The following is a 16,127-nucleotide window of genomic DNA, read 5'->3' on the forward strand; positions in this document are numbered from 1 at the left end:
CTATATTTTTTATGAAGTTGGTTAAAAGGGTAGATCTATATGTTCTTTGTAGTTTGACTATTATTTTGTTTATTATACCCATCTCATTCAAATTGATTTTATTTGATAAAACGTTACAATGTTTTAGAGGAAATGAGTGAAAAAATATTTTAATTCTTAGATATCACCGTTATCGTCAAACTTAAAAAATGTAACTATGGTTAATATTACTTATTTTTTTTTATAATATCATAATTTTAATAAAGACTAATGAGAATAACAGAATAATAAATTATAGAGTAATTTAGATTTTACTCCCTTTTGAAACACGTTTTGCTAAAATTACTCCCTTTTAAAACAATTTGCTAAAATTACTCCCTTAACTTCACCTCAGGCAAGAAATTGTTCCCAAAACCCAACTCAGGCCTAATATTCCGTCTTTTTTTGAATTTTTCCGCCTTTTCTCTATTTTCATGACCAATTTGCCCCTGAAATCCCTTCACCTTTATGCATCGATTTCCTGTCCACACGCCTCTGTGGTTGTTGTGGCGCCTTACAGCCGTTATCCACTTCGTGCCCTGTACAATCCAACCGCCACCTCTTTTCCGCCAGTTACCCTCCCTCCTTCCTCACTCATACTATTGACTTTGATAAGGCTGCTACAATCATACCTCCATTTCGATTATATGTCCAATTATATGATACGCGGGACCATTGAATTTCTGAAACTCGAAAGCAATCTTCTTTGTAGCACTAAGAGACTGATCTTTGGGCAAAACCCATCAACAATGTCACCAAAGTTGACGGAAAAATTTAGATTTTGTTGATATGCGGGACCATTGAACTTCTGAAACTCGAAAGCAATCTTTATAGCACTAAAAGACTGATCTTTTGGGCAAAACCCATCAACAATGTCCCCAAAATTGACGGAAAATTTCAGATTTTGCGAGTCATTCCCTTTCTGAACTGCTATTAATAACATCATCCATTCGTTTTCCCAGGGTGGGAAATCGCTGCAGTTCATTAACTAGACAACGATGATGGGTGATGCTGAGCAGCGTTTGTGGTGGGTGACAGCAAGCCTTTTGGTGGGTGACGATGAGCGGCGTAGTGGGTGATGTGAGGATAAGAAAGGAATGTAACATGGTGAAGGGATTTCAGGGGCAAACTGGTCATAAATTCAAAAAAATACGGAATATTAGGCCTGAGTTGGGTTTTGGGAGCAATTTCTTGCCTGAGGTAAAGATATGAGAGTAACTTTAGCAAATGGTTTTAAAAGGGAGTAATTTTAGCAAAACGTATTTCAAAAGGGAGTAAAATCTAATTTACTCTAAATTATAATATAAAAAATCACAGAATAATGTATATACCAAGCCACTATAAAAAATAGTAAAAAAATTTATATGAACAAACATATACTTCATTAATGAAGAGTTAGAGAACTCCCGTTAAACTAGTTTCAATTAAAAATGTAACCCATATTACACTGGAGCAGCACGAAAGTGAGATGAGACAATCATCTCACAAACAACCTAATATGGCATTTTAGTTAAGTAACTCATTGAGAACCTTAATTGAATAATTGTGAACAATATTGAAAACGTATCTCATCAGGTACACTATGCTATGACCTTTCTTTGCATTTTTTTTTTGGGATACTTATTTAAAGAATTATGATGTGCTAATGTAATGTTTAAGTGCTTCCTTAATTTTGTTATTTTGAATCATTACAGAGTGAATATTCGATGAATGTACTCATGATGCTGTGTTTTGGGCAAAACTTAAGTAGTTGCCTTTTTTTTTTGTCAGAAAGCCCTAACATTTAGAAACTCAGTGCTGTGGCGGGGTTTGTTTAAATGTTACAATGCCGTGATTTGGGCAAAACTTAAGTCAACCAGTGTCAACGCTGTCACTAATTTGTAGTCCAAATATATGTAGAAACAAAAATGTTCGGATTATCAATTTTGAAAATTGTAACTTGTAACTATTGTGTATGATGCGAAACTATCAGTCAAATTCGACATCGTTTGACCACCAAAGTTAAATGGAGACGAGAAATTAAAACTTTAAAGTGGTGTTTTGGCAAGCAATCTCGTGTTGAATAGGGATGTATACTCGGGGAGGTTCTGGTTGACACGAAACACTTTTCTAATGGGGTTTATACTTGAATGCTTTTGATGTTGTTAATGCTTTTGACCCCCTTATGTTATACTTGCTCATAAGGTGGTCCTTCGTCTTTCTATTCTTGTGTCTTGTACAAATGATGAGGTAAGGCGGTGTTGTGCAGGGAGGTGTTTCTGTTTGACAGTAATAAAACTGTTTTTCATACAAATGAAATAATGCAGTAGCAATAAACCAGTGGTGTCCGGATAATGAAAGGTCGCGTATACGACAAATTTCTCCTCTCTGTGATTCTTTCATTGTTTTATTTTTAATTTCCAGTTGTCTGTGTACTGATCTTTCACTTTCAAGTGCAAAAAAATACACGGAGTATCCTTTATTGCACTTGCTTCTCTGCCTTGCTCTTCTTTCTTGTTAAAAATAACAGATCTGGCAGTCATTTATGGCTGCTGAAGGATCTGTCAATGGTTGACGAGAGGTCTTGACTTACCCTCTTGAAGTGAAAACCAAACTCATGCCTGAATTTAGGGTCTATTCGTTAGTATCTGGATTAGTCTCCTGATAATCTTATTATGAGCATGTCATATGAGAACCTTAATTGTGAATAGTGTTGAAAAGATACCTCATAATGTACACCATGTAATGACCTTTCTCTGCATTATGTTGCAATATTAAAGATTTCGGTATGTAGAAACAAACAGTCCATTTCCATTACTCCGTACTATGTAAGAGAGTTCCTCTATTCTTTAATTTAGACATGTCGGTCTAATGACGAGTCAACGCCATTTCTAATGGAGCAACGACTCATTAACACAAAGATATCGATTTGCGATTCGTAGATAGGGTGCCCGAGCGAATGCAATAACCCTGGGTGAAATAGAGCAAAATGACTCCTTAAACTATCACCACAGACTTATATTGTACAACTGCTTAATAAAGCACAAGGATAGGATGTTTAGCAAGCAAAAGTAGAGAGGAAATAGAAGCTGTGAAAAAGATATACTCTAGCAGTTAGTTTAGCTTCTATAGAAAACCAAGGCCCATAATAGGAAAGACTTGACTTGATTCGCAAGCCAGTTATAGACTATACCGTACAGACTTTTGGTTGTATCCTGAGATCCGTCTCAAATGAAGACATTCTCAAAATCTAACATTTACAGTACACTTGTAAGCAAATATGTTCCTTTTCTATATTGCTTGCTCTTTGTTATCGTCTAATTGTAGGCCTGTAGTATTGCCGTCATGTTACATAATCAAGAAAGGGACATTCAATGGTAAGACTTGTTTTGATAGCTGTGTTGATGAGGACTTGACCTTGGAAGCTGTCTTACAGATCAACTTGTTTCTTTTGGTGCAACATGTCAACTTGTTTCAAATATTATACATTTGTTCCAAGGTCAACTGTGATTGTTCCAAACAAGTAAGAAACTACTTCAAGTTTATGCTGATGCTGTTGTTTTCTTGTCTATTTCACAGGATACTTCTGCACAGATTGAAAGATTCATTACAGCATCTTTTTACAGTTTCTGAGATTAGAGTAAATATGGTGCACCATAAATGTGGCCGATATCGATTCAATATGTGGTTTTCAAAGCCTTTATGAAGCCGCTTCACGACCAAGATATAAAGCCAGAGTAAATTTGGGGTAACCCTCTTAATAAAAGTTCATAATCTCATTTTCTGAAAGCTATTTTTTTACTCGAGTCCTAGTAACTGTAGTTATAGGCTGCCTTCCCCTTGCTAGAGTTTGAAGGCCAGGATGGTTTTGATTAAATATTGAGCATCTTACAAAAAATAAAATTGTTTAGTTGTTACACAACCAAATTATCCCAAATCCCCAGCTTTCGTCATTGTTGAGGGACCGACCGTTGCGGCCTAAAGTCCTAAAGTGGGGCAAATTTTGCCTCCAAACAAGGTAAATTGCAGTTGTGATTATCTTCAAAATCTTTATAGAACAGTCATGTTTCAGTGTGGTGGACTTGGTTAATTACCTTACCATTGCCCTCTCCCGTAAATTGCATGGTAAGTGGGCTTAGATGTATGTAGACCCACATCCTTACCCCTATGTTGCAAACATAAAGAGGGTCTAGGTAACCCAAAATGAAAATTGCGTTGAAAATTGTATTAGTTAACGGCTTCACATTAAAAAAAACATAAATCATTTTTGTAAAGCATGGATGATAATAAGAACCGAACAACATGGGTCTTTGGGTTCGTTGGAAATGAGAATAAACTTGTTTGATTGTTTGGGGTGAAAAATTTATTTGTTTATATTATTTACATCAGTTTGCTAAATTTATTTGTTTCTAAGAACCGAACAACATGGGTCTTAACATTAGCCAAGCTTCACATTCGGACTTTTGCCATTAATAGTAAATTAGTCGTCTATTATTTTCTTAATATCTGCGAATTGTTCTAAAAAACAATTATTTAGTAACTTTTTAATTAGTTGATTTATTAGAAATATATATTCTGCTAGGAATTTTGATGTCACTGATGATGCTGAACAAACTATACTCTTTCAACAGAATAAATTACAGTAGAAAAAATAAACAATTAACAAATGAGATTCAAAAGTCAAGGAAGGGAATCTCCCGATTTAGAATCTCCAGATTCCATGTATGTCATGAATCTCTTAGTCCTAACAAACTGCCAAAACTGTAAGTGTTTGAAAAGTAGTATCATTTCTGTCATAACACGTAACTAATAAAGTATCTTTAGACTCCTCAGTCCTCACTGATAACAAGACAAAAAGATTCTACCCCACACAAGAAAAATGTATACTTGCTTGTCATAGTCAACGCCTGACTTCACTCCCTCCAATCATATTATTGCAATCATAAGTAAAATAATGCAAATTATTGTGTAAAACCGTCTTATACAAGTGTTATTCTAAAACTAAGTGTATTTTACTTAAATAATTTACATTGTTTAATTGTAAAACCGTTTTATAATTAACGTCACCAAATGATACGAGTTTGAGTTTCCCTTAGACAACTTGTATAAATAGCTTATGGTACCACAGTTATTTAGTGAATACAGAAAACAATCAAGAGGGTGTACCAAAAAAATACTCTACCATAAAGTGGGTGGCAGGAAATATTTTTTGGGATAAGTAAAGGATGGATATGCAGTGTCCTCCATTTGGGTATGCAGGAAAGTACTACACCAATGAAGGAGGAAGTTGTGTGAGACAGGCTAGTTTCTTTGGTGGTAAACCAGTGCTTAATCAAGGTGTTGGTTACTCTGTTATTTTGGGTTTTGGTGCTTTCTTTGCTGTCTTCACCTCTTTTCTGGTATGCCTTTCCAGCTTTCCTTTTATTTCTTTTCTGTTATATGTTTGATTAGTAAGTCGTGGCCGAATATCGGTCATTAAGCCATAATGTTGAGACGGTCTGATGATAAACTTAGTTGTCGGGTCTGATGATAGACTTAGTTGTCTGGGTAAGGGGTGGGGGAAACACCGCAACAGTACCCTGCTATATAACTTTCTTGACGAAATAAATCAGTACTGCAATGATTGCTACTTAATGGTCCGGTCCTGAGTTACAATAACTGATTAACAAGGTAATGTTTATGTGTATTGTAAAGCTGTATATTCATTTGAGTCTTCTAAGTACTGATGACCCTGTTACCTTGTTAGGTATGGCTGGAGAAACGATATGTTGGCTCTCGGCACACTTCTGAATGGTTTAATACTGCTGGGAGATCAGTGAAAACAGGGCTCATTGCCAGTGTTATTGTATCACAGGTAACAGTGACACATTCATATCAGTTTCAATCTTTTTACTTACAATTGATGTTTTCGGGTTAAAAAAGAAAAGAAATTAATCCCTTGATGTTGAATGTCGATTTCTGTAGTGGACATGGGCAGCCACAATCTTGCAAAGTTCAAATGTAGCTTGGAAATATGGTGTGAGCGGTCCTTTGTGGTATGCCAGTGGAGCTACAATTCAGGCATGTTTTACCTTATTTTATCTTTTCTTTTTCTTGTACAACCCTAACAACGTCATTACTCCAGTATCTCGAGATATTTTGCCTTAAGCGAGGTAAGGGGTCAGATATGCGAGCCTTATTGGTACTTTAGAAAACAAAGAGAATCTGTTTTCTAGTTATGCATAATGATAATTTCATGAAGAATTTCATCCTCTGGTATAGCTACTCTCCAGTACTAGAAATAAGGCCAGTTTAACGAGTCATTTTGTTTAACTGAATCATGCTCCAAACCCAAAGGATAGTGAACTTTTCAGTCCATTTGAAATGGAGAATTGTACCAAATCCATACACTGCAGTATCTTTATGATTACAATATTTACAGATCATTTTGTTCGGGATAATTGCAATAGAGATCAAGAGAAAAGCTCCTCATGCTCATACAGTCTGCGAGATTGTCAAAGCTAGGTATACAATCTGAACTTAGCATGTAAGAACTTCAGAATTAAACCCTTGTAATTGGCGGTTAAGTTTTTCATTTGGGTTACTTTTGAAGTTCATGTGATAATGTTTTAATTTTTCATGAAATAATATTCTGTTTATACCAGTTTATCAATTATTAACTCCTGAAATTTCTCATTCTCAACTGTCAGATGGGGAACGTCCGCACACATCGTGTTTCTTATCTTCTGCTTTATCACAAACATCATCGTTACTGCCATGCTCCTCCTTGGTGGTTCTGCTGTTGTAAATGCACTCACAGGAGTAAACATATATGCTGCTAGCTTCCTAATACCCCTTGGAGTTGTTGTTTACACTCTTGCAGGAGGCCTGAAAGCCACATTTCTTGCGAGCTATATACATTCTGTTATAGGTACATAATCACTGCATATGTTTTTTTTATTTTTAGATCTAGGTAATACCATCCTATGATAAGATTAGAGGTTTGAACGTTTCAGGTAAATTGTTTGCTTGAAAGATGAAACTGTAGTTTTTGCTTCCGACAGGTTTCAACTCAAGTCATGAGTACTCCCACTCATAGTTTTAAATCTCGTCCGACCATCTTGTACTGCCCGAGATGTGTTTATTATTCTAACTAGATTTCATTTAACATGATATGAAATAGACAATAGGCGATAAAATATTTATTAATGCTTTTATAATTAAGTATAGCCGCAATAGACCGGCTTTACACAAACTTTTTGCTATAGGATGGATGGCTTTACCCAATTTTTTTGCTCTTTTTTTCATGCATTTATCTAAGTTCTGCTATGCTTTTGGGATCTTGATGCAGTGCATGTGGTCCTAGTCATATTTGTGTTCCTAGTTTACGCGGCGAACAGTGAACTTGGTAGCCCGTCTTTGGTGTATGACCGTCTAAAAGAAATCGCAGCCAGATCAAGAATATGTACAGAGCCGATTTCACATTTAGGACAGTCTTGTGGTCCAGTAGATGGGAATTTCAAGGGATCTTACCTGACAATGTTGAGCTCTGGAGGATTTATTTTCGGAATCATCAACATTGTTGGGAACTTCGGGACTGTCTTTGTTGACAATGTAGGGTTCCATCTTTTTCAATACACAATCAATTTTACTGTTGTCTCTATTCACCTGGATTTTTAACTGTCATTTCATTGAAACTTAATAGGGATATTGGGTCAGTGCAATAGCTGCAAGGCCTTCATCAACACACAAAGGCTATTTGTTGGGTGGTTTAGTCTGGTTTGCAGTGCCTTTTTCATTGGCAACGGCACTTGGACTCGGAGCACTTGCATTAGATTTGCCTATAACTGCGTCTGAAGCTAGTCATGGCCTCGTTCCTCCTGCCACTGCCATTGCTTTGATGGGCTCAGCTGGATCTGTTCTGCTGCTCACTATGCTGTTCATGTAAGTAATAGCCAATAATCAAAACGTTCTTTTTGTCGTATATATTTAAATCTTGAATCATTAGGGGATAGCATCCTCCAAAGTGCCCTTCAAGTAGAGTTGATAGAGTTTACTTCAAATGGCTAAAAAAAATAGAACTTAATGTGGTGGGGTTGAGGGTAGAATGTACGCAACCTTACCCTTATATTGGAAAATAAAGAGTCGAATGACTTGAGAATTGCATTGTCTGCCAGTTTAATTGTGACTTCTAATTAGTCTCCTTATGCATATCAAAACAGACTCCGTTCTAAAACCAATTGACAATAGGTTAAATGCAGTCTACACGCTCAAAGTCTATTAATGTGAAATGCATATTTCTGCACATGTGATATCCTAACAGTAAAATATCTTCGCAGGGCCGTAACATCTGCTGGATCCGCGGAGCTTATAGCAGTCTCATCACTATGCACCTACGACATATATAGAATCTACATAAACCCAGAAGCAACAGGGAAGCAAATCCTCAAAGTATCAAAAATTGTTATCTTAGGGTTTGGGTGCTTGATGGGAATATTAGCAGTGATGTTAAACAAGGCAGGGATTTCCTTAGGTTGGATGTACGAAGCGATGGGATGCATCATTGGGTCAGCAGTTATGCCCATTGCATTCTTGCTCCTTTGGAGGAAGGCAAATGCTGTAGGCGCCATCCTAGGGAGTATCATTGGCTGCATCTTAGGTGTCGTTTCGTGGTTGGTCGTGACAAAAATCATGTATGGAAGGGTGGATTTGGACACCACAGGTAGAGATGGACCAATGTTGGTGGGGAATTTGGTGTCAATACTCAGTGGAGGAGCTATTCACATTGTTTGTAGCATCTTAAATCCTCAAAATTATGAATGGGACACCACTAAGAAGATCACAACTGTTGAGAAGGATGTAAGCGACCTTCCTTATGAAGAGTTTGCCGAGGAGAAATTGAAGGCGGCTAAGTCGTGGATTCTCAAATGGGGTCTTGGTTTGACTGCTGTGATTGTTATACTCTGGCCTATACTCAGTCTCCCTGCACGTAAGAACACTTGTCTTCTTCCAATTTTGAAATTCAATTTACTCATAGTTTTAAATTATATTATATGGGGTACAATTTTCCGTAATGCAGGTGTTTTTAGCAAGGGTTACTTCACACTTTGGGCTGTGATTGCTATAGTATGGGGAACTATAGGATCAGCCATTATTATAGCAATGCCATTGATGGAAAGCTGGGACACAATTACTAGTGTGCTGGCAGGCATGTTTACTAACGATATACTAAACGAAAAGCTTGAAGATATGGATACAAAGTTGCAGTCGATTATACTTGCAGTACCTGACGCAGAAAGGTTATACTTGATCGAGAAAGAAAAGGGGAAAAAGAAAGATCTGTCGGATGAAGCTCAACCGGATCACTCGACTATAGTTGCAGAACCTGAAGCAGAAAGATTTGTTGCATGAAAGATAAATGATTAATTGTATTTCCTGCCACTGCTTAGTTTTTGAAGGGGCAGGGAACATTATAACAAATTGTGCAGGATTAGTTTTATGGGTGTTTTTATATTAAGTGTTTGGCTTCCAAATTTCACTGTTTTGCAATCAAGGTCGTTGTTTTGTGATTATATATTTGGGATAATATGATTCTGGGAATTGAGTTCACGTTTGAAAATAAGTAATCAACTTCAAGAGGAGGGCTTGCTACATACAGCATACAGGAAACGTGTTTGGATCCCTTGCAGAGTTTTTTTAAATGGAATTTAATAAACTATTTATTGAGTGTCATTTTAGGAATTTTTTGGTTAATTGGGGTTAATTAGCAAACTAATTAGGGGATTTTGGGTCGGTTTGAAACTATTTTGGTCCAATGTGTCCACGTCATCACTTTTTATTTTTTTCCCAGTTTTTCAACAAAGTCGCTAACAAACATGGTGGCTTTACCCAATTTTGATCTTCCAAATTCCCAATAACTGATGTAGTTTAAAAAAGAATGGGGAAGGGGTAGAGCCGTTGGGGAAGCTGGCGGCTTTATCTGTTGTAGTAAGTTCAATTTTAGGATAGCTACTGGATTGATGGGTTTGGGAATTTTCATAGGAAAAAAGAGTAAAGCCGCTGGGAAAGGTAGCGGCTTACTCAGTTTGCTATATAAAAAAACGGGAAGGGGAGAAGCCGCTAGGAAAGGTAGCGGCTAAATCTACTATATAATAAAAACGTTGAACACTCATCACTCTCCTCTTATACCGATAAAATCGAAAAAATCCCAAATTGAAACACAAACCCTAAGTGCTTGAAAAACCCAATTTCTCACTCAATTTCTACGAAATTTCTTTCAATCAATTACTCTCCATCAACCTAATTCATCTAAAGGTACTAATTATTCTATTGTGATTTAGCATTGTTGTTTAATTTGAGTTGATTTTGTGCTTAATTTATTATTTTCGTTTTAGCTTAGTTTAGAATTTTACTTGTTCAAATTAGTAGTTTTCTTTGTCAAATTAATAGTTTACTATAATTCCTTACAACGGAGATAAATAATTACCCATTAACTTGTTGGTGGAATGGTGAAATAGTGGTAAATGGTGAAGATATTCGTTATAAGGGTGGTTGTGAAAGCTTTGTTATTATTAATAGTAATATTAGTCTCAATGAGCTCAAGAGTGAAATATATGAGTCTTTAGAGGTAGATAAAAAAAATGAGCTTAATATCAAAATGAAATTCCCAAGTGTAAGAGGTTACAAAGTACTATCCTTGAATAATGATCGTAGTTTGAAAGCTATGTGGGCAAGTGTGTCAATCGAAAGCCGCATCGATAGATTTGTTTATTGAGTTGATGCCTCTTGAACAAGCTCTTGAAATAACTCAAACAACTTTACAACCCTCTAATTTATCATTCACAAATATGACCCTCTAATTTATCATTCACAAATATGCTTAGTCAAGTTGAGGATCCAAATTGGTATGTGTCTGTAACACCCCAATCTACAAAGGAGCCTTAACAAGACCTTCCCTAGCAGATAGGAGCATTACCATCTCGGTTGCCTGAGGAATACATTACGCCAAATCTGGCAATCAATAAGGAGCGTATCACAACGGTTTAATGCATTTAATAACGACACTTAAATTACCGTTTTCCAAATATTGGCGGAAACCTAGATTGCGATAATGAGAATAACGTTTTCCTACGAAAACCGTTGTTATTATAATGTGACAACGGCTACTTAACAAATCGTTATCAAAAACGTTTTAACGGTTTTCAAAAGCTCGTTATAAAATCTCTCTTATCAACGGTTGTTAGATAACCATTACCACTTTAAGAAAACGGCATTTCGAAAACCGTTACTAAATTAGCACCAGCAACGGTTTGTTGTAGCCGTTGTTATGTTGTAGATACGGGTTTCTTGTAACCATTATCATTTTTAATTATGAAAGAACGGTTTTTCAATTCAACCGTTGTCACTATTTGATTAGATTTCTCAGTTTGACTACTGCATGCAAAACTTTATCAGAACTTTAATAAATAGTCAATTCGACCAATAATATTCAATTTGACCAAAATAATTCTATAAATATGTCTTCATAATGTTTTAGGTCAAAATCTAAATTATCAAATATTTACTCTTTAATTTCTCTCTAAAAAAATATGGTTGGTGTATCAGAGCTACAATCACTTTCTCGTTACGCACAGCCTTTTACCTGCATTCTCCATAATCTCCTAGTTCGTTATGATGTGAATGGAAAGGGTTTAAACCCTAATTTTGCGTGGTTGACGCAAATGCTTCATGACTCCGATTTCACTGCGGTTAAAAAAGTGTATTCTGTTTCTACAAACAGGCAAGGTTTTGTAGGCTTCGCTTTTATCGATTTTGACGAAGGCAATTGCCATGATAGTTTTCGTCAGGCAAGAAAATTAGGGGCTAGATTTGCGGGGAAAGATGCGAGGAAAGAGGACTTCTATTCGTATGCTAAACAAAAGGGCCCTTATCTATGGGTTGCGACCCATGTTGATTATCGTCTGCTGACACATTACAGGAGGCATCACATTCCTGCCACCGTGCCTATGTCATGGGAGAAAGAGGCCATTCCACCTGCGCTGCCCGCTGATGATGAAGAGTCGATCTACGACTTGATCTATGCCGAAATTGGGCATGAAGACTATCCTAATACTTCATCAGATTCTAATTAAGTCTTTAATTATTATCTAACATTATGAGTTGTATTTTGATTATGGTGGTTATTTGAATTAAAGTTTAATTATTTATGTTATTTGTTACGTTTTTTGTTACCCCATCCTCTGGAATTCAGAGACAATATCACCAGAAAAATTCTTGTGTCCTCCGGGAGTATGGTACTCCTTACACTCAAAGGTAATCCACCAAATAAAATATTATAATGACTAACTTTCTACTTATAATAATAAAAAATAATGGAAACGACATAATAAGATAATAAGAATTGTAACCGTTATAATAATAATAAGACAAAATGATAACGGTTCTTTGTTAAGCCGTTATCATATTACATATATCAACAACAGTTATTTTAAAACCGTTGTCATATTACACCAATTAACAACGGTGTTTCTTAAAACAGTTGTAAAAACAGATCCACTGTGAAAACTGAAAAATTTGTGATTTTAGTTTACCAATGCATGCCCTATTATTATTTGTTGTTTGACCATTATTCACCTCATGCATGCATGCACAATTATTGTAATTATTGTCTTGCTGTTATATATCAAACTGCTGTTGTAAACTTTTCTACTGTTGCTGCGGTCGGGTTAGGGAAAATCGTACCAAATGATGCTTTATTCTTGGCGGTAAAATCAAACAAAATGAATTATTAAATACAACGGTTATACCTAAACCGTTGTTTAGGACGTGTACAGTTATAACGGTTCAGGCCGTTGTTATCTATATATGATACTTTATTTCTTGGCGGCAAAATCAAATAAAATGAAATATAAAATAAAACGGTTACCTAAACCGTTGTTCAGGACGTGTACAGTTGTAATGGTTCAAGCCGTTGTTATGTATATAAAAATGATGCTTTATTTCTTGGCGGGAAAATCAAACAAAATGAAAATATTTAAGACAACAATTATTTTTAACCCGTTGTAGATAGTATTAATCAATTACAGTTTCAAACAAAACCGTTAGTCTGTTTGGAAATAAAATTCAACGGTTTTTCTTATACCGTGTTTATTACTTTCCACTAAATAAGGTCTTGCAAGTGTTGTATTATTCACACATATATAAGCTGAGCTTCCCCTCCCCCACATAATATCCTCAAACACTGAGCTTCCCCTCAACCAGCAGCCTACCCATCGCCGTCGTAGTCATCGTCATCATCGCCATTGCCGCCGCCAGATGAATCCGGATTCTCCTCTTTAAAGAAGTAATAAACTCTCCTCTCTAGAGATTTGTTTGTTATTATAAGTATGCATTGTTATTATTTGTTTATTAATTTCTGATTTAGTTGAAAAGCGGAAAAGAAACGATGGAAATGCGTCAGGCGACGACTCAGGTGATGAGAATAATTTGCAACACACTGCGGGTCGAATGCGCCATAGGGTTTTCTAGAAGCAATATATTCAAAGATAGCTAATCCTTTACAATGGGATAAAGATACGGGGCTGTGATATGGTGAGAATGCCGAGTATTTTGCGAGTTGGATTGTGTAGATACCTCATTTCTGCACCTCCCGCAAACCATCCGGTGATGATTGGGCCGCATGTTTGGTACGCGGAATGATTTGTGACAGTTCGTAAGTTTATCGTCAAGTGATCGCTCAAACATTTATGTCTACCTCTTAATTGTCATCTACGTGCCGATACGGTCGTTTTGACAGTAATTAGAGTACATTTGGAGTCCGGGCCTAAAACCGTCTTCATTTTAAAATGCCGAGTCGGAATGTTCTGGAATGTTCCGGATATTTCTATTCCATATTTTATAAATCTTTTAATCTTTGGTAAACAATTTCCCGTAATATTCACACAAAATATTAAGGAAAACCAAAATTATTCCGTTATTCCATAAACTAAACATGGAAATCTTTCTTCCACAGGGGGAAACCACTTGGGAAAGGACGTAGCAAGTGCCGCGCCTCTTCCAAGAGACGCAGTGCCTGCTGCGCCTCTTCCCAAGTCCTTTTCTGCGTATTTTTCGTATCTTTTTCATATCTTTTCGAGATTCACTTCCAAAGTTTCTCCGAAAACCCTACTTCCTCCGTGTGATTAGTATAAATAGAGACCTTCGGTCTCACATATTTCTCACGCGAGTGTCCGCCCTTCTCTTCTCCCTTTGCATTCTAGACCACGTTCTTACTTTTTGGCGTCTACGCTTGAACTTTCGACCACGTAAGCTCAGATCCTTCTGAGTACCAGTCTCGTTTTACATGACCGACCAATTTGACCAACTCCACATCAATCAACTTAATCAATCTTATTCGTTTTCCTCTTAGAGGACACTTTCGTCGTACATTCGAGTCGAACATCACTAAACGTTAACTTAGTTCATCTCGTTTCATCAAACATGTAAGTCTGAGGGTGTAAATCCTTCTTTAATTATTGTTCTTTATTATTGTAATTAATATTGTAAGATTTATGTCGAAAGTATTCTTAAAACCGATTTGTAAAACCTTGTTTAAAAACCCTATTTACGAAATATCAGAGCACAACCGTCGAGAAAGGACGCAGCAACTGCTGCGCCTCTTTGAAGGGACGCAGTACCTGCTGCGCCTCTTTGTGAGGCTGCCGCAGTTCCTGCTTCCTTTCTTCTTCCTTCGTCTTTTGATAATTCGATTGTTTTGTTTCGTTTTCAATTGTTCATTGTTTCATTAACATGATAATTTAAGCATGATAATTTTAACCTGTAATTCATTAATTCATTGTTAATTAATTCATCTTTCAAAATCCCGACTTAAATCCTTTATAATCCATATTTGCGGGTTTTCGTCATTAAAGTCAATTCGGGTTTTAGATATTCGATTTACCCATATTGAATCTCTGGAATTCATCTTTGATATACTTGTATCTGTTATTTACCGTCGCCATCATTAATTCATCATTAATAACTTGTTCAACCTAATTAATTTGTTTAGTTTGTTAATTTGTAATTAATTAATCTCTTATAAATCTTGTAATAATTCGTCCTAATCAGTTTCATTCTTGTTTTATCGTTTTTATGACCTCATTCACATGTAAATAATATGTTAATCACTTCCATCCGAGTCAAATAATATAATCAAGCATTAAATTCACCAATGAACATTAACGAGATGCGGTTCCGGCTTCACAGCCAGAACTCAACCCAGGAACAGACGCAGCGACTGCTGCGCCTCTTCCAAGGGACGCAGCTCTGCTGCGCCTGTTCCCGGTTGATTTCTGTCCCTGAACTCCCGTTTCTGCCTTGACTTAGTTTATTAGTTTACGTATTTAATTTACTAATCGTATTATCATCCATAATCTGTTCGTTTATTCATTTATTATTTCTTTTCTAAAACCATCCGTTTTAAATGTATTTTCGACATAAATCGTTAAATCCGATGTAATTATTGTAATTTTTCTTTATTGTATTATTGTTGTATTTCTTTTATTGTATTGCTTGTATGTTTTCATATGTAATTGAACTTAAATCCCGATTCGACCTAATTGTATGTTAAATTGCGTGTTAACCGACTTAGTATTAATTCTCACATGCTAGGATTAATCTAATGAGTGTTGCATTGCATGCATATACATCGACAATATATTGAGTATAGACAATCTTCCCTAATCATTAGTAGAGGTCGCTATCGAGGCGGCGGGATTAGGCGTTCGATCAAAAGAGCTTCCTAATACGTACCCTCACCCCTTACTCCAGATCTCTGTGAACATCCGTGTTCATTGGCATCCACGACAGTCATTCTAGACATAGAATGCTAAGGGTAACGAGTTCTTGGTGTTCATGTCACTACTTTGTGTCTTGACATGGCACGAGGTATTCGAACGGTTTCCAATTTTTCACAATAAATTGGTGGCGACTCCACAAATGCAAACGCTTGTTCCCAAGCGCCCCCGTTGCCCATGTCCACAGTTTGGCGACTCCGCTGGGGATAATACACTTACGTGTAGCCAAGGGTGAAACTTGAACAAGGTTAGGGAATAGTTTGTACAAGACAATTGTCGGTTTTCATAACTCGGTCTTCCTAGATCGTTTATTCGGCC

The 16,127-nt window shown here is 36.4% G+C and overlaps 1 protein-coding gene across 3 annotated transcripts; it reads left to right on the plus strand.

The window, feature by feature from the left end:
- The first annotated feature begins 1,428 nt into the window (after window positions 1-1,428).
- On the plus strand, window positions 1,429-9,629 carry LOC141587093 (urea-proton symporter DUR3). Of its 3 annotated transcripts, XM_074408515.1 has the most exons (12): window positions 1,429-1,593; window positions 2,267-2,358; window positions 3,577-3,745; window positions 5,126-5,396; window positions 5,744-5,851; window positions 5,962-6,057; window positions 6,419-6,501; window positions 6,687-6,907; window positions 7,328-7,590; window positions 7,682-7,920; window positions 8,316-8,965; window positions 9,056-9,629. In XM_074408515.1, exons 4-12 carry the CDS (start codon window positions 5,223-5,225, stop codon window positions 9,385-9,387), a joined length of 2,166 nt encoding a protein of 721 aa, XP_074264616.1. In that variant the 5' UTR covers window positions 1,429-1,593; window positions 2,267-2,358; window positions 3,577-3,745; window positions 5,126-5,222; the 3' UTR covers window positions 9,388-9,629. The 3 variants fall into 3 exon arrangements, with proteins under 3 accessions (XP_074264616.1, XP_074264615.1, XP_074264617.1); XM_074408514.1 differs by lacking the exon at window positions 2,267-2,358; XM_074408516.1 differs by lacking the exon at window positions 2,267-2,358 and having other exon boundaries at window positions 5,134-5,396.
- The last annotated feature ends 6,498 nt before the right edge of the window (window positions 9,630-16,127 follow it).

This window comes from Silene latifolia, chromosome 6 (genome assembly GCF_048544455.1).
Source record: "Silene latifolia isolate original U9 population chromosome 6, ASM4854445v1, whole genome shotgun sequence".
Taxonomy (NCBI): Eukaryota; Viridiplantae; Streptophyta; class Magnoliopsida; order Caryophyllales; family Caryophyllaceae; genus Silene; species Silene latifolia.

Excerpts from the sequence above, each read along its gene's own strand:
- LOC141587093 (XM_074408515.1), top strand. The coding sequence starts at position 5,223 with ATGGATATGCAGTGTCCTCCATTTGGGTATGCAGGAAAGTACTACACC. Across the intron at positions 5,852-5,961 it reads CCAGTGTTATTGTATCACAG|TGGACATGGGCAGCCACAAT; the intron begins GTAACAGTGACA and ends CGATTTCTGTAG. Across the intron at positions 6,058-6,418 it reads CCAGTGGAGCTACAATTCAG|ATCATTTTGTTCGGGATAAT; the intron begins GCATGTTTTACC and ends CAATATTTACAG.